At 43.0% G+C, this 18,580-nt stretch overlaps 1 protein-coding gene across 1 annotated transcript in view; it reads left to right on the top strand.

Moving 5' to 3' along the window:
• Window positions 1–18,095, top strand: part of WDFY2 (WD repeat and FYVE domain containing 2) — a 70,842-nt gene extending 52,747 nt beyond the window's left edge. Inside the window, exons 5-12 of the mRNA XM_085324982.1 lie at window positions 396–546; window positions 2,284–2,396; window positions 3,423–3,549; window positions 5,512–5,617; window positions 9,237–9,338; window positions 11,092–11,222; window positions 11,449–11,557; window positions 12,195–18,095. Coding sequence (XP_085181108.1) covers window positions 396–546; window positions 2,284–2,396; window positions 3,423–3,549; window positions 5,512–5,617; window positions 9,237–9,338; window positions 11,092–11,222; window positions 11,449–11,557; window positions 12,195–12,224 — 869 coding nt within the window. The 3' untranslated portion in view covers window positions 12,225–18,095. The remainder of the gene's footprint in view (window positions 1–395; window positions 547–2,283; window positions 2,397–3,422; window positions 3,550–5,511; window positions 5,618–9,236; window positions 9,339–11,091; window positions 11,223–11,448; window positions 11,558–12,194) is intronic.
• The last annotated feature ends 485 nt before the right edge of the window (window positions 18,096–18,580 follow it).

The following is an 18,580-nucleotide window of genomic DNA, read 5'->3' as shown; positions in this document are numbered from 1 at the left end:
CGTGCCACAGCATTTACATCTGCACTGCCATCWTACAAGCTCAAAACAGGTTCAAATAGAGCCCAGAGTCATTCCCCCAACAGTCACTTTGTTGGTGATGGTACAGTGATGTGAGGAAGACCTGACCTACTGCAAAAGGAAAAGGGCTGATATGGTCAAGGAAGGAATTAAGTTYTGCCTCTGCGCTTCCTCGTGCAGACATTAAACTTGCCAGGCAGGAGCCTTACAGGTAGCTCACGTCAACTGGGTTATTAAACACAAGTTTCTTCTGTGGGGAAGGAAGAGCAGGTGAGGAGGAAGCGGAGGAGTTGTGCACAAGGGGGTCGTACTTGCAGCGGTCTTCTGCCCACGTGTTCTCTGCGGTGCAATTAGATGTTTGTCTGCTTCYTTTCTAGCTCATCAAAGCAGGGTCATGATGATCCTGTTTGTCCTGGAGATGGAGTGGGTGTTAAGCACTGGACAAGACAAGCATTTCACATGGCACTGCTCAGAGAGCGGCCAGCGGCTCGGAGGGTACCGCACCAACGCCGGTGCCTGTGGCCTGCAGTATCCTTTATGGAGCTCTTAGCTGTGACACAGAATACAGAAGAGTGGAATAACTCTTTAGTTTTGCTGTACAGCACTTAAACAACTTTTTGGTGGAGGGCTTCTAATTATCCTCCAGCTTTTGTGCCCTGGTCAGTGTTTTGTGAAAGAAACAGTTATTTAAATCCAGTTTTGAAAACTGTCTCTTCTCCTTGCTTTGTCTCTTTAACGCATGGTGGCATATTTAGGTCTAAGCATTTTTACACAAAACAGTGGGCGGTCTGCGACGGACTGGAGTCCATTACTGTAAAAAATATGGACAAGGGCCCTCATTTAACCATGCAATGCATTCTTTCTTATAAGAATTAACAGTAGCAAAGTAGGTCAGTGATCAGGTCAGTTTGCGTGTGCGTGTATATGGTAAAAATTAAATGACTTAAATATGAAATAATGAATATTTGTCCTTCACTCTGGAACAGCCCGCTCTACGCTGGGAATAGGGGTTAACTAARTGGCTCTAGAAATGGCGCTCAAGTGGCTTATTCACCTAGAGCTGCTCCAGCTGSCTGACAATAAAAGAAATATTAATTCAGCTTTATTACAAATGAAAAGGGAAGTTGAAAAGTATGAGCTCTTAGGCTGAAACCAGRGGTTAGCATAAACAGACTTTTTAGTGCCCTGTAGTGTATATGGTATAGATGGTGTGTGTTTTGCTAGTTCATGGGCARTGAGACTAACTCAAAATTATTGTCTGAACAACTGAAATACTCATGGACTTGCTTTATATTCTCTGGTTGAGTGAAAAGTGAAGTCTATTTTTAATTGAATGGTCTTTTTGAAGATGTGATACAGGAATTTGTTAGGTATTTCCTAAACCTATCCAGAGAATTGGCCTTTTCAAATGTTTTAAAATTCGGGAGATCACTTTGATTTGAGTCATCAGATCCCATTGGTGGAGGACAGGGGAAGGGAGAATCATCAACAAATATCACATGTACTTATTCCTAAAGTCTTATGTGCAAAAGATCAGTACTAAGCAGTAGTTCCTTAAATATACAATGTAAAATCTGAACGTGGAATTAAATTAGATTAATTTAGGTCAGAACCTATCAAAATAGATTTTTCTGGTAGTTATTTGAGTGGGTTCAGATTTTACTCGGTTTAGAGTATGATGTGTGATACACTTGATGAAGCTGATGCTTCCCCAGATATGACATAAAATACAGATTGGTTCTTATAACAAAACCAAGTGTTACCAAATTGCTATTAGAAACCAATCTTAACCAAATCTTAAGGAGATATCCTCTGGAGGCCTTCTGTGAGGCTGACCAGTGGTCTGAGAAAAAGAAGAGCTTTGTGTTTGTAAACCTGACTATAATGAAGTAGAAAACTTGAAGTTATTTTAAACAAATTGAGGTAGAGATAGAGAAAGAATGAACACCATCCCACTCTAGCGTCAAAGCCACAGAGCCTGGCGAGATGAGACTCCTCTGCTGGTGGTAAAGAGTTTCTTCCTGGATGGTTTTTATGAAAACACAAATTACATCTCCTGGAGTAGTCTTATTTTTCCCTATGCCTACATGGTGTGCCCAGGGAGACTGAATAATTAATATGAACAGCTAAAGGTGGAGGCCTAAATTCCTCTTTGAGACTATTCGTGAGGATGCAGTTTACACATGTTAAAAAAAATAACAAGTCACGAAAAGCAATGCATAGCTTTCATAAGCAATGTATATTCCTCAGCATTTATCTCATCAGATTTGATGTGGAAACTCGGCATGTGTTTGTTGGAGATCACTCTGGACAAGTGACCATACTCAAACTAGAGCAAGAGTCCTGCAGCCTTGTTACGACGTTTAAGGGACACACAGGTAAGGCTTCAGGAGGAGATCCAATCTGGTTCTCCTGGTGCATCACTGTGGTGAGACTCTCCTGTGAAACAGTATAATGTGTAAGTGCATAGTTAGGAGGGAGACAGACCAGCTTAAACTGCCACCAAAACTCAAGGAAGCAATTTTGTATTAGTAAAARTAAAAGAGGGATCAGACTTCTCAGAAGCGTTGAAAACTCCACAATCTGCACAATCTCCACAAGCTGCTAATTAAAGTAGAGCTAGGACAAGTGTTGCAGTAACTCTAGGGGGAAAAGGATGCTCCTCAGGAAAAGACCCACACTGGTAAACACTCCTTCTCAAGTTGAATAAACACACTTTGGATGTGTGGAGGTGCTAACTGTTTTTTTAGCTGCTGGGACTTGGGCCCTAAAGCGCTTTAAATAAACAGCAGCCATGAGATGTGCACCTAGCATCTAACAGAAGTACTGGTCATTCCTCAACATCTCTTCATATGGCTCCTCTGTGGTGGTGTATTTGTCTTCAGTGAACTTGCACAGTACCCAATATCTCCCTTCCAGGGCTATCCTAGTTCTGAGGAGATGGCTGGGCAGAAYGCTACGTAGTTCAGTCCTCATGCTACAATACTATGCAAGTGCTCATACTACTCCTTGCTTGCTTCTCTTTTATAGTAARATTTTGTCTCCTGGGAATGGTGGAGATGAAATGCTGTGCAGTCACACTGTGACTGTCATGTGGTGGCTTTCCTTCTGCCCCTCTGCTGTTTGGTGGATTCATGCAAAAGGCAGCTGAGCCCTCTGCCTGGAAAACAGCAGGGTATAGGTTCAGTAGGCTTTCTAGACAGCTTGTTTTCAATTGGCAAGCAGAGTGTGTTGGCTGCATGGCCTTTGCTGGATAGACCTACATTGTAATCACCCTCCCTTCATGTTTTCTGTGGTGTTTTTTAATGTATGTATTTTTAGCTACGTTCTTTTCCACTTTCAGGAATGAAATGACTGTCCTTTGCAAGGAATGAAATGACTGTCCTTTGCAACTCCTATTTTAGGTGGTGTCACTGCTCTCTGTTGGGACCCAGTACAGCGAGTTTTATTCTCGGGCAGTTCAGATCACTCCATTATAATGTGGGATATTGGAGGAAGAAAAGGAACAGCCATCGAGCTGCAAGGACATAAGTATGTTCAAAACCCTTCCTCCTGTTTTCCTGGGAGAAAAGCTAAAGGCAGAAGCCACATCTGGAAACAAACAGCCCAGAGTTTACAGTCTTCACATGCATTGTGTTTATGTATGTGACTCTCTGTGGTCCATATACAAGGAGAAAAAATTGCTTTTAGTAAGGTTTTCAGTGTTGGGCCCACAGTTTGCAAATGATAATGAAGCACAGCTATTACCTGTACCCTGAACATGTTATGCAGGAATTTGCACCTTTGTAGGGAAAATAGGGGTCCTCAGATGAGAAGGGCTGTCAGAGAATTCTTGCTTTTTAGATGCCAAGTTCTTTCTTTCCCCTAGAGGGAGCATCAGGCTTGGTGAATTAGTCCCTTTTAACTCAGTGCTAACTATGTGTTTTACATGTTACTGTATTTAGAATCTGAGATGTATGTAATGTGGTTTACCCAAATGGACCTTCACCATCTCCTTAATGCAAAGAGGCTTGACCTGCACAAATACAGACCTAATGTTTGCGTAGTGGAGTAGGTATCTTTGAAGGAGAGTAAGCCTTTGCTGGACACCACTGAGTAGAGATTAGCGGTGGAATAGGTCTAGCTGCGATGAATTCCTAGAGTTTTAAATGCTGACAGTATAACAAGTTTGGGTCAGTGTGTTGGAGGGTGTATGTATATGAGACTTGCTTTCCAAACTCAGGTCTGAAGAGGCTCCAGCATTTACAGCTTTTTTTATGCACGTACATTTTGTGCAGGATGCTGTGCTCTGCTGAGTGATTTGGTTGGGCCACTTGCATTTCAGAGCCCMGCAGCACTCTTGCTTAAATTCCCAGCTCACCTTTATACCCCTAACATGGGTGCTTGCTAATGCACCACAGCTGTATTTATTGCTGTGGAAATTAGTTCTTCTAAAATGCATTTAGCTTCTGGATCCTACATGTAGCATGATTTTTGGCTTACACTATGCGTGTACAGACCTGGCCCTAACCACAACAGGGACTGAGAAGCATTTCACTTAGTAGTGCTATTGTTCTTGGCAAGTCAGTGCTGTCTAGAAAGGCTGTATTATATCAAACTGTCCTGCAAAACATTGCTGTATGGAAGAGCAGCCATATGCACGGACAGATGGATCAAAATGAAAGGTCTCTGAGCAGGTGAGGCCGGTTGAGAGGGCAAACAAAACTGATACCAAAAGGCACGAGGAATTTCCAGTCCCTATATGCTCAGTTACTGTCCTCTTAATACATCTTGTTATGTGGTGGTTGTTTCCCAGGTYGTAAATACTTTGAGATGAGGTCTGGGTTTAATTCTTTTATGATGGACCAACCTTAACTTTGGAGGTTTAAATTGAATTGTTTCTCCCATGTTATCTTTTCCTTAAAAGAAGAAGAAAAAGCACCTAAATCTTCAACTTTACCTTGGGAAAACTGTAGGAACAATTTAGAAATTTCTATATTAGTTTTGAAATTCTCCTTGCTTACTGGTACCAAAAGAAAGTCTTCAGTAGTTCTTCAGTACTTCGTTATCTGCAACAACTGAATGTTGCAGATAAGCCAAAACAATGTTGTTACTAGCTTTTTGAATAGGAAGCTAGTACCAGGGCTACATTTATGCTTTCAGAAATGTCTTCTGAGAGGCCCTAGATTTCTAGCTTTGTTCTGGATTTCCAGCAAAGCTAGGACCTCCTGTCTCATGAGCAGGGAAAGCCTGCACAGACCTTGGTTTTCCTGGCTTCTGCGCAGATGAGCAACACTTTGGTTCTAGTCTCAGCTGGATGACAAAGACTCTGATCTACAGCACTGTCTGATGTGTATTTATGTTTGCTTTGGTACTCTGACAAATGCTGTGTATTGTGAGGGGACAAAAGGTACGGGCAAACTGGAGTTTTATACTGCTTTATCATATATTCTATACTTAATTTTTGTGTTAGCCATAAATGATTAATGAGTAACTCTCTTGTTTCTTTTTCAGTGATAAAGTGCAGTCTCTCTCATATGCTCACCACACTCGACAGCTCATCTCTTGCGGTGCGGACGGTGGCATCGTTGTCTGGAACATGGATGTCGAGAGACAGGAGGTAGATGCTCAGGTCTTGTTGGTTCTGTCTGAAAAATTCTTGGGAAGAAGAGGCCTTTCTAAAATGCATAACTTTCAGTTTGAGCAGGATTGTTCCAGGCAGTAAAAATGTTTTCTGACATGCTTCAGTTATTATACAGCAATTTTGCTGTGCCTTTAATAATATGGTACGGGGTAATTACCTGACAAAAACTTTTTATTAAGTATGCTGTAAAATGGTTTCTGTCTTTTATACTGCTGCCCTGAAAGGCATCCTCTAACAAGGATGCTGTGAGATGCTCTCTTTTGTTTTTTTTAGGACATCATGAGAAATGTTATAGTTCAGAGGTAAATGATGGACTGATTCTTATTTTATTAGGGTTTTTTTTTAAGAAAACAAAACAAGAAAGAAAGCTTTTTGCCATCTCTGAAAACCTGCAATTTGATCCAGGTTTTTTTCCCTGTTCTTGCTAAAAAGGCATTTAATTATGCCTTTGGTCTCACCTGCTATTCAGTCTTGCTACCCTCTGGTGTAACCACATAAAACAGCAGGAAGCAACGACTTTGCTGAGCAAGACAAAAAAAAATCACCCATGCATTCATGACCATTTTTGTGCTGCGTGGCTAATGAATGTGAACAAGGGCACAAAAGTACCCCAGGCCTTCTGTCCTGTGGGCACAGCCTCCATTCAGCAGTTTTCTAAGACCTGACTCAGAGAGGTAAGGCTGCCCTAAGTCTGTGTTGGGTGAATCAGGCTTTAGCTGTACTGGTGAATGTAGCAAATCTCAGAAAAAAGAGCCCCGGCAAGCATCTGCCCTTTCCTACCTGGAGACTGCAGCCATGCGTGATGATCTGTCATGTTCCCAAGGGAAGGCAGGGCCAAGAGGAGGCCCAGGTACCCTGCTTAAACCACCGCCGGTAGGTCTGAGGACAGAGAGGTTATTCAGCCAGCGTGTAGTGTGAGATTGTGGCTGGAAAGGACACAGCTGGGATGAAAACAGCCTTCTTCTGCCTTTTGCTTTTAACATGTGATGCAGAGCATAACTGAGTGGGATTAGGGAAAAGCAAGGAGGGGTAAGGGCGGTGAATTTTTCCAGTTCACTCCACRTTCTTGACAGCACAGTGTTTAATCAGCTTTGCTGTTTCCCCGCAAGGTTTTGCGTTCTCCCTTGGTTATGTGGGTCTTTCTCAAGCAAGGGCTCAGGAGACTTTCATAAGTGGAAAATTGGATTTAAAAATCCACTGAAATAGTCCTCGGCAGGAACTGAACTACTCTTCGCCCCCTTTTCCCATGAATTAACTTTCCAGTTGGCTCTCTTTAATAGCTGAGCTAATGGCCAATTATGTCATCAGCTCCAAAAGTGAACCGAAAGCAGAGCGGCTTCCTCCTTCCCAGCAGATGTTTCCTCATTGGTGCAACTCAGACATCCAGAAGTGAAAATCTTATTTATTTGCTATCTTAGAAAGGCTACAATAAGGGTTAAAATTAGTTTGTTGTGAAACAAATGGCAGCACTGTGAGAGGACTGGTTAAAAGCTGGAGGAGAAATATAATTAGCTAAATGAGGGTTTAGGAGCAGGTGCTAACGGGTGTTCTGCTTCCTTTAGCTGTGGCTGTGTGGGCTCCTTCTTGTTACCAGTAGTGCAATAGGGAGTCTATTGTGCTAGATCACTTCCAAAAGCTGAATCTTTGGGGTTTTAATATCAAGTCTTGTTTGGGGGTCTTAGAGCACTTTATTCTGGATTTTGACTATTGTATTGTTTTGCCTGTTTTTTTTTTCTGCCTGATGTTGTCAGATTTTCCCATATCTCTGAGATTGCATTGGAATGCATTAAGCCATTTTTTTCCCTTGGTTCCATATTTTAGACTCTATTTTTAAAAAGCTTTAGAAGGCTTTTCTGAAAGATGCTAGAAGCTGTGTTTCGATTTTACTGCAAAGCAGTAGTAACTGCATAGTAGTACAGTAACTGCAAGTAGTGACTTGCAGTAGTCACTAGCAAAACATCTTCATGTAAATATAGTGTTCAGAGGCTTCAGAGATGAAGAATGTATTCATGCAGATGTAAATCTATAGGCATTAAACTAAGAGGCAGTTGTGTGTAGGAAAGACAGGAATTTACCCCTGCAGAGAGACCTGCCTTTAACGTAGCTGACAGAAAAGCTGAAATAGGCAGCTGGGGGTCAGAGCAATCAGGGGAGCTGAGGGACTCCGTCAGCCTTACTGTATGGTTATCTGGCTTTCATATTGTTTTTTTAATTCTTAATCTTAACTGTGGCTCTTGCCTTTTTTAACTGCACTACGTGAGAAGCTTGTGGCTCTGATGAGCCAACTGCAGTTTGTTAGTAGTTCTTCCTCACAAAGTATTTATCTTAATTTATTATTTATTTAATCTTTTCTGGTGGTGGGGATGGGTGAGAACATGTTACTGCGCTGCCTAAGCAGTGCTGGGAGGGCTAGGGGCTGCCTCACCATGGGGATGGGAAGGACCCGCTTGCCAGCACCTTCTTTGGCACGAGCGTTTGTCCGGGTGGAAGTCATCTGCTGTGAAGGAACCCCATATAGGACTGGCAGACTGTCTCCTAACAAATGGACAGCTGGAGGAGGGTTGAATGCAGCTGCCCTCTGAAACGGGGAACCGAGGCTCTTCAGGTAGAGGATGTCCCAGAGAGGGTTTCCTAAACGCGATGAGGAGAAGCACTGCCTGTCCCGCAGCGACTCAGTGCGGCACATGTGTCAGATGACCCAAGGGTACGGGAGGAGGTTGCCTGCCCCCTCCACGTCCCTCCCCACTGCTGCAGGCTTTTCCTGACATCTTCCAGGGTCAATCAAAACTTGCTTCTCCAAGCAAAACTTGTTCCCCTTGGCCAAAACTTATTTCTGTTCATTCCATGCCAAACGGTTGGAGGAGAGAGAAATGCCTTTAATGTTTTCTCTTAATTGAATCTTCTCTATCCTTACCCTCTTCATCTACAGCATGAGCATGAAGCTACATATTGCATTAGGGAATGGAAGACTTGCCTTACATCTTCTTTGTGTGAAAGTAGGGGAAAGAGTTGTTTCAGGGTTTTAGGCTTTTTCGGGAGACTCYTGTCTTGCTCAGCCCTGCATGTGATTTGTAGCAAATACCTCTTTCAGCGGGARCTTTGGGAATATCTCTCACAATATTAAAAGAAAGAAAAAAGGCAACATTTCAGATACCACCCCCTCTTGTTCCATCCAGACAAATAGCTCAGCTGTTGGAAAAACTAATTGCCTCCAGTTTCCACCAGAGGCAGGATGGTAAATGCTGTCCAGCTGGACATTCATTTTTATACACCTAATTCTAAACTTGGAGAGGTGGTGGGAGGCTTGTTTGTTCTTGGATTATTTTTATCATCTTATAATCAAATTCTGCTTTATATATTGGGTAAGAAGTGTTGCTCCCATGTCCTTCAAGGCCCAAAGCTGAACTAAAAAAAGATATTTCAGGGAACAGTCAAAATGATTTCTTGTAAAAATGGGGATTTTTTAATCAAATTCTCTTGACAAAGTTACTGCACCCAAAACATCTTTGTTGTCCTGTCACTGGGCTTCGATGGATGATTTTCTGCTTGTTGCTCACTCCCTTTTTTTGTGTGTGTATGTGTGTCTGTGTTGCAGACACCCGAATGGTTGGACAGCGACTCCTGTCAAAAATGTGACCAGCCTTTCTTCTGGAACTTCAAACAGATGTGGGACAGTAAGAAAATAGGCCTCAGGCAGGTTTGTATGGGTCCCTTGGTACATCAGCATAATGCGATTAGGCTCGCCTCTCAGCACATTGCAGTAACTTTTTTTCCCCTAAAGGCACTTTAGGGGAACATGCACTTTGTGTTTCCACGGGGCTCTCGATAGTTGGGTGGTGAGCTCCTATCGGTGATCAGGCTTGTTTTGCTCTGTGGGGGAACACACTGAGGGCCAAAAACCTTACCTCTTAGAAGCAGAAGAAATTTCTGTAGCTGCTCCCAATAGTAATATAATGGATGTTGGGCTGAGTAAATCTGCTGTTTCTGGGCTATCTGCAGTTTTAGCTATGTGGGATTTAGCTTATTGTCAGTTGAATCGGTTTTAGAAAGAAATTTGCAGCTGATTTCTGGAGATAGTGTTGGAAGCAAAGCTGTTTTCCATGGGCTCGGGTAAACATCTGTAACTGCTCAGGCTGTGTTGGAAAAGGCTTATTGGTCTGCTTGGAACACGCAGTTGGATTTTTCTGCCCAGTAGAAAAGGGCCACGGCTTGCAGCCTTCCAGGAAATGAGTGTAAAAATGCGGAAAAGGGTGTTCTTACAGAGCTTGAAAAAGTCAGGTGGCTGAGCATTTTCTCATTCTTTATATAATGCTTGTCACCATAGTGCCTGGCTCGCCAATGACAGGCAAGGCTGCACTGCAGTCCCACGCAGCAGTGTGYGAGGAAACAGGATCCAGGTAGTATCAAAATGCAGATGCACTAGTACTTCTGAGGCTGAAAACAGCCAAAGAGATTGAGGTGATGAGGTGATACATGTTTCTATTTAGAGGGAGAGGCTGAGATGAGACTCCAGAATGACATTGCCCTGATGCTGATAATGGCAGCGTGGCACCATGCTGCTTTGACCTGGACATATTTTAATGTATCATGTACTGCTGAACATTGTTGTTGTCCCCTAAACAATGCTCCAAACAACTCCCAAAGTAAGAATCAAGAGGGGATGATTTTCCCTGAGGAAGAACACCAGGCTGAGATTGTGCTCACCACTTAGTGTTGTTTTACTAGCTGTCTTCCAACTTGATTGTTCAATACTTGGCACCAACGCCAGCGCTGGAGAAAGGGGACTGGGTTGGAATTCAGCCTCAGCAGTTCCCTGGCCTCTGCTGCTCTGCACATCGGCAGAGCGAGAAGCTGCATCCGCCTCCTTTGGGGGCAGTGGAGACCACGGCTCCCAGCTCTGTGGGAGCTTTCTTCTAGAGGGACTTCCTCGTCCTCTTCTCCCGTCTCTGTCTCTTTTAACAAAAAGAGCACAGCTTTGATTTTTTTCTTCTCCCATCCTGTTACACCCCTGTTTAGCAATGATCACACTTGCACTCAGTGAAGAAGCCCTGACCTGCAGCTATACCCGCAGATCCCAAAGCACTCAGTAGGAGAGGAGATGATTTGCAGGATGATGTACATTGCAACCCTAGAGCATAGGGGAGAGAGCCAGAGCCTAYCTCACCTGTGCAGTGCTTTATCTGCCAGCTCCCAGTGTCCCTGTTAATGACCAGCTGCTGGTAGCCCCAGGTAAAGAAGGAGAAAAAAAATGAAAGTAAGATTTTTTTTCCCCCATTTACTCTAATGTTTCTGACTATTTTTCTTTGTTGTCCCTGGAAGAGTCATTTTCCTTTTTGCTGCAACTTTGGCTCAGTCTTGTTGAAGAGAATTGATAGAGTCAGCCAGAKCTGAGCAGTGATGGGCCTCTGGGTGGTGGGTGAAGATGTCTTTTTGTGTGTTGCCTCTCACAGCATCACTGCCGGAAGTGTGGGAAAGCCGTGTGTGGTAAATGCAGTTCCAAGCGCTCCTCCATCCCCCTGATGGGATTCGAGTTTGAAGTGAGGGTCTGCGATAGCTGTCACGAGTCCATAACAGATGAAGAGTAAGTGTGGGCACTGAGCAGGCTTGCATTGGAGTGGGGCAAAACTCCTGGCTCTGGGAGAGCCTGGGCGTGGGGGTAGCAGCCAGGGGGGTGGTCCCCAGGCTCTTTCCCTGAGGGGACCAAACCAGGAGCTGTAACCTTCCATCCCCATCTCCTCTCTTAGTGAACACTTCAGGGGAAAACCCTGCAGTCATGGTCTTTGCTGATTTGGGGTCTCTTTCTTCAGACGGGCACCCACAGCTACTTTCCATGACAGTAAGCACAACATTGTTCACGTACACTTTGATGCCACCAGGGGATGGCTATTGACCTCGGGGACAGACAAGGTTATTAAGGTAGGACTGAAGAGATTTCTCCAGCTCTTGTATTTCATCTCCCCTTTCTTTCCCTTGTGAGTCCAGATATGTCCCATCTGCTTTCTTTCACCTGCAGAGACTTCTCTCACGGTCACTAATTCCCTCCTCCTGCCCAATAAGAATGATCAATATTCCTTCTCCATATAGGAGAATGGAAATTTGCTCCATTCTTCTAAAACTCACTTAGTTTCAAAGTAAGACTTTTGAAATTCCCGTCAGAGATTTTTCTTACATGAATCTTGTAAAGCACTCAGAGCATCAAAAAAAATGCTGCMAATTCCTCCTTCTGTCACAGCACACACTTTTTAGGGGTGAGGGGAGGGATTAGTTTCTATAGGAGGAATATAAAGAGAATGTCATAAGAGAATGTCATTTGTGTGTAATGAAAAAGGTATTCATGGGCCAGAACTTTCTGCGTTCTGTAGGAAACAGAGACATTCATGTACCTAGACAGAGCTCATTTTGGGAAAGCTGGAGGTATATRCCCAGCTAAAACAGACACTGGATCACATGCAGTAGGAAGTGCAAAGTGCATAGAAGTAGCATTGAATACTGTATTATATTTTATTATTTTCACCATTATTCACTACAGTATTATCTTTTRTTGTATTAACAGTTGTGGGATATGACACCAGTAGTGTCTTGATGATACATCTGTGGAACTTGAAAGGTGATATTTACAGAAGAAACAGATTCCTAACCCTAATCTTACTGCAGAAGATAGATAACGCAGGGCACCTATGGCAGACGAGGAAGGAACTAATGCGTTTACAACGATTCTATGTCCTCTGCTTGATCAAGGCTGAACATTTGCACGAAGACTCTTTCCACTTATTCTCAAAATRTACAAGAAGGTATTTTTTTAAACTAATGGTTTGTACGATCTGACTGTGCTCGGTTATCTTGAGTTTGTTTGGAAAATCTGTGTGCAGTGCAATTTTTAGTTTTTATATTTCATTATGTCAGAATACTTGCTGCTTTGTACAGAAGGTTCTTGGGTTGTGTCTTACCATGTACGTTTTCAGTATCAGCATACTGTATAAGGCAATCGGATCTCCCCCCAGCGAGCACCTATTTATTTGTGATGTTTCTGCCAGCGATGTTCTCCCCAGGAAGGAAGCTTCAGGCAGGGCGTTGCACGTTCTCTGTCACATCGCTAAGGATCGGATGGACTCTGGCCGTTCCAAAAAGGGCTCTACCATCTGCTTGTCCGAGCCGACGACATCCAGAAAATGTTTTATTGTTTCGTGGTAGTTTAAAATACCACTTCCTGGCTCTTTCTTTGCTGCACAAGTTGTAAAACCAGGGGGCAGGTTGCTTGGCAACTAATTTCTACAAAAGCTGAAATAGTTTTCCAGCTCAGAGCATTTCAGGGAACACACAGGTCTGCTTGAATTTGGTGAAGCTGACAGACTCTTCCAAATTAAATTATAGGCACAGAGAGGGGGGGTCTAAAACTGGTCTGGGTCTGGAAAGTCTTTTTTACCTCTACCTCGCGCAGCAACATTTAAGCATTTATACCTGTCTCTGTTGTTGAAGATGATTTTGATTTTCTTATTTTCCGTATGGTTAGTCGTATTTATTTTTTAAATGCTGGTGTTTTTTTTTTAATTTCCTCTACAGACCAGAAACTGATATTGCTGAATGACGCTCATTGTCCAGTTGCCATATTTGGCAATTTCTTTTAAAAACAAAAAGTATTTAAAGGCTTGGACTAACCAAAATTACCTTTTTAAAAGGACATTGTCAAGATGAATAAACAAAAAACATCCCTTTCTTTTCCAGAGGGATCATATCTGAAAAACATCTCTCAATTCCTTTAATCCATTTCACTTTTAAACACACTGTTGTTGGTGCTCTTGGAAGAAACTGGTTTAGAAAACAGACCCGCCAAGCAGACCGAGGAGTTTCCTGTCTCTCCTATTTAAGCAGGCCTTGTGGTCTGGATTGCTGTGACACAGCAAGTCATTGGTGCTCAATTTTGCCCCATTTTGTACTTTCCTTTTCCCTTCTAAAGTAGGGAGGTGATTATTTTTACCTCCATAAAGCACATTGCTACATAAAAAAAAAAGTAATGTATGGGGTTGAGAGATAACTCTAAAAGGAAGTAAAACCTCTCCTTCGCTTGCCTGGTGATTCGTGGTTGAGCAGGCCAAAGGGGAGGCAGGGGGAAAGCAGTCRGTAGCATTAATTCTTGACTGATTAATTGCCGCAGTAAAAGGTGAATAGTGTATGTGGAAGGACTGCTACATATTTTTGGGGAAATTTTTCTTTTTATGCACCCTAGGAAGTGGACTTAAGCATTTTGCAATCCTATTGTCTGAAATCAGGCCACTCTGGCTTTCCTGGCCAAAGAGTCTTTTGGTCCCCTTATAGGCAGYGTATTTTAATGCGTATTTTCAAACGTGGTTCAGATAGCACTGAAAAGATTCTTTTTTTCCAGTTTAAACGTTAATCCTTTTGTAAGTCCTCCTACTTTCTCTCCTGGAAGCCGGATGTTTGCTTCCTCTGGGACGKCTTTTCATTCCACCTTGTGCGTATTTGCTGGTGACTGAAGTGTTCTTGGCTGCCGAAGCTAGGCAAGACGAGCGAGGGGCCTGCCAGGGCGTCATTTCAGCTGGAGAAGGTGTGTGCAACGTTGCCGGACTGTGCTCGAGGCCTTTTGGCCAAAGACAGATTTGCTTTGCTGCTACAGAGAMTATCTCACACACAGGCAGAAACATGGGAGCACTGGAACAGACTTAAATCACTGCTCAGCTTGTGTTCCCGAGGCGACGAAACGGTTGCAGCGAGCCTGGATACAGCGTGAGTTGTGCTTACCTTAACGGAGCTGTGCGATCGGCAGGCTGAGGATCTGCCCCTGCGTCTATACTCCGGCCTTTTGTACCATGGGGAAATTAAAACAAAAGTGAGGGCCTCAACTCAAAAGAAGACTAAATTTGGGAGCAGGATCTTTGTACTACTCCGCAATAAACTGGACCCCCTTCCCTTCCCAAGGAGCTGTGGTGTCAGTGTCGCAAAGAAACTTATGGGTGGATGCTGGGTCTACAAATCCATTTTGCAAAATTTCCCTATTTTTACTGGCTAAAGTACCTGCAGGATTGTCTGAATTTAACCTGAATGTCCCARTGTCTTGCAGTCTCAGGATAGACTGGTCTTGGCTTAGAAAGTCATGTAAGCTGAAGGGAAAGCTGAGGAGGGGCRGAAGGGAAGGGTGTCCCTTGCTGTGATCTTAAGAGATATAACGTAGGGATCTTCAGAGAAAATAGGCATGTGTAACTCAGACAGTAATTCCTTTACCTCCCAAATRAAACTAGAAGGATTTGACACTGAGAGAGTTAAAAATACCTCCCCTCCTGTTCCACTTTGTTAGTGTAACAGCAGCAATTTTTTTGTCTTCTTGATCAGCACAAGTAGGGATCCCTGCTGCCTGGGCCTTTCTTTCCATTTTAGTTGCAGATTAACCAACTTGAGCTATTTTTGTGAGCTGCACTCTTTGGAGAGGTAGCGTGTCTTTCAGTGCAGATGCGTACTAGGCGATGCCCACACACATGCGCGCGCACTCAGACAAAGCAAAGCCCCTTTCCCCTGCGGTTTCTGGATTGCAGCACCAAGCTTTTAGTTGTATTTCCTGCTGTGCCAGTGGCCATGCAACCAATGCCGGCCTTCTGCTGCTCTTGAGTTTAGAACAAATAGATTTTCATCTCTCTCTTAGCTTGCGTTTCTTTAGRGGAAGCAGCAGTGCTCTTCAGAGAGCAATTTCTAGTTTTAAAAATGAAAGTAGCTGTAGTGCTTAAACAGTGATGGGACAGGCGCTGGTTCTGTACGTAGTGCCTGAACAGCAGACTTGAGCCGTGCATGTACCAGGCAGCTGAAGGAAGGTAGACCTGAGACCTGGAGTCTCCCCAGCTCCAGACTTAAGTACTTTGAAGCTGGAAATAGGTGAAGGGAAAAAGTATGTGGGCAGCTGCTTGCCAGGATAGCCCTGGTGTTTCATCCTTCCGTGGTCGGTCATTTTGAAATACGGTAGTGCTAAGAATTAAAAGGCRGGCATTATTGGAGAGGCCAGTTCTGTAGGCTGGTGGCAATAGCGTGGCCATCTGCTAGCGCTCTTGTCTGCAGCTACTTCTCACAGCAAAGACCAAGTGCCCTCTCCACTTCAGTTTCATGAACCTGAGTCCACCACTTGAATGTCAGTGCATTATCTCTTAGGGAATCAAAAGGGAAAATTGCGTATGTACATTGTGCTTTGCCTAGGAGAGTACCATGGCTATCTCCAGCACTGGGAAAAGGAGGGATGCGTTCCCTGTGCTTGGGGCTGGATGCTGATAAGAAGGTGGACTGTTGGATACACAAAAAGGATTGTGCAGGCTCCCCAAAAAGCTGTAGAAAGAAAACATTTGCTTGTTTCTTCAGCATGCCCACTGAGGAAATCACTGTTGGAGAGTAATATGCAAATTTTTCTCTAGAGGACTCCACCAAAGATTTGTATCTACTACATGAATTAAAAGATAAAGAAAAGATGTATCTTTCTTTAAATCTAAAATATTAGGGCTATTGACTGTATTTGTGATTGCCACATATGTAAGAACAACTAAAATTTGGTTTTGTAGCACGTAGGAGATAGTTCTACAGTGTGTGGTTTTTGGCATGCTCTGGTCCTTTCCAGGAGACCTCATGGAGCAAATGGGATGTTTTCAATTATGAGTTAAAGTCTTTGTTTCTATATGTGACAACAATAGTATGCAACTATAACAACAAGCTTGCTCCCTTTTCGGGCTGGATTAATGTGCTAAGTCCCTTCAGCATCGATCTCTTGTGTAATACTGACAGAAAGGAGGAGCCAGCTTTCCTCCCAAAATCACATGTGAAAGTTGGTAGGAAATCTTTGAACTTCAGAATAACTCATGTAGTTTGACCAATAACCTAAATTCCTAAATTTAAGTTTCAGAGATCAACTTTTTGTGGTCATGTATGACTTTTTATTGCATTTTCCCATTCCGGGGGAGATTTTGCACTATGGCTTGTCTTTGGCCATTTCTGAAATTTTGTTTGCTGCAGGATAACATTGTGCTGCTAAGAACAAAAGAGGTTGAGTTCAAAGGCATTGAAATCACTGCCACGTAGGGACATCAAACCCAAAACAAAACGGAAACAAAACAGCACAGTCTACTGGCAAAGTGATTGCAAAGAAATGATGCTGAGAGTGAATGTTATCAGCATACAAAAAGAGCCAGTAGTATAGAAATGAATATTCATCAGAATTGTACAAAGATGAACTATCTCAGTCCTTGCATTATAAGCTAACCAGCAGTCCTGGTCAGGATCCGGATACCACAAGGAGAAGAGTTGTTCTGGTGATGGGGTGGTAGATTGAACCTATGAAGATCTAACTTGTTTCTTGTTCTTTGTCTTAGTTGCTCAATAGTAGCATCTGTCTACCTCAAGGAGTGCTGTGAGAAATGYGTTCAATGTGGATGCACTTAGTTATTTTAAATGATGGGCGAGAGGCATCAGTATTGACATGGTGCTGGGAGATGTCAGGCTTTAAGAAGATGCTGGGTTTGCCCCTCTCCAGTTACTTGGTCCCTTATGTTAAATAATCTCARTGTATTAAGAGGTTTATCACCTTTACATTTTTCCAGGTTTCTTTGCACGTTTTTTTCCTCCCTATTATCAGAATTCAGCAACTTTGTAGATATTAATCAATACAAATACTTTGTAGCATGTCTGGGCTTTCCTCAAATTTGAAAGACATAAAGATCTCAAGATCTTAACATCCCAAGAAAATATCCCTACTAACTCTGTGCGGTTGCCGCTACCAAGTATTCAATAAAGTTTCAGCAAAAGTGAGTACGTGAACTGATTAATCCTTAGTTTCAAATCATTTTCTCTGAAATTTTCACCACTTTTTGTCTTTGATGTTGAGTAAAATCTTATTTCTTCGTCTCCCACCCTGCCTGCAGCCAATACCATAGTTCTCTGGCTTACAGCTTGGATGTAAACCTAATTAGCTCTGGTTTGGACACTGAAGAGTCCAAGAGACAGAGTTCTGTCCAGAGACAGAACTGCAGCAAATGAAGGTGCACAGCTGATGTTATGCTTTAAGAACAGGATGACCAACAAAAGCCATATATTGATAAATACCATCCATCTACCAGGCACCTGCTGTATGACATTGTTACTTCAGAAAATCTGATTTTTCTTGATTAGTTCAAAGGTGTGATTTAGTTTTCCAAAGGCTGCAACTGAATTTTAACTCTGTCTTTATCTGGTTAGTTCTTAGGTCCACCATGCTAACCAATACATCTCTTATGAGCTTCATGGTCTTTCAGCATATAGGGATTTTACATGAAAAGTATTTCTAGCTTTGGTTTTGGTCAGTATTTTCAAGGGATATTGCTCAGCATTTGGATCACTTCTTTTCTCTATTATATTGTAATACTTTTTCATTCCTTTATGTAAGTAGGTGTCTCCAGCGTAACTGAATAAATTGTGCTAGTTCAACTCAGCAGAATTCATTTCCATCAACTTCTGTCAACTTCTTTCCTCCTGTGTGTGTGTGTGTGTATGTGGACTTGTAACAAGGAATTTGGAGTACTGAGTTTCACTGGACCCACTCATCTGCCCATTCTACTTGTTGGCATAAAACTGGCAACTCTTATCTGAGCAAATGGGGTCATTCCTTTAACATGATGAATTTTTACTTTCACTACCTGGAAACGGGTGAGCAGCCCCTGGAAGTGGGCCATTTGGGCAGTGTACTGGTTGCCCGGCTCTCTGCATCACGCCGAGACTGCCTGCTGCTTGCCTTTCTCAACTGCTGCTGTGCTCAGAAAATAAAGGGAAAATTACCAAGAGGAAGCTTTTTAACCAGCAAGGAAAACCTGAAGCTCCCTGAGGTTTGCACTGCTGTGGGTTTTGCCACTTTTCTTCTGTCCGTCGGCATTTGTACCTGTGAAGTACCACTTCCACTGCTGGCACAGCAAAGGTTTGAGGTGC

This window comes from Rhea americana, unplaced genomic scaffold, assembly GCF_003343005.1.
Source record: "Rhea americana isolate MKP2758 unplaced genomic scaffold, rheAme1 scaffold_95, whole genome shotgun sequence".
NCBI classification, from domain to species: Eukaryota; Metazoa; Chordata; class Aves; order Rheiformes; family Rheidae; genus Rhea; species Rhea americana.
The sequence above is the reverse complement of the archived record's forward strand: the minus strand, read 5'-3'. Positions and strand labels throughout refer to the sequence as shown.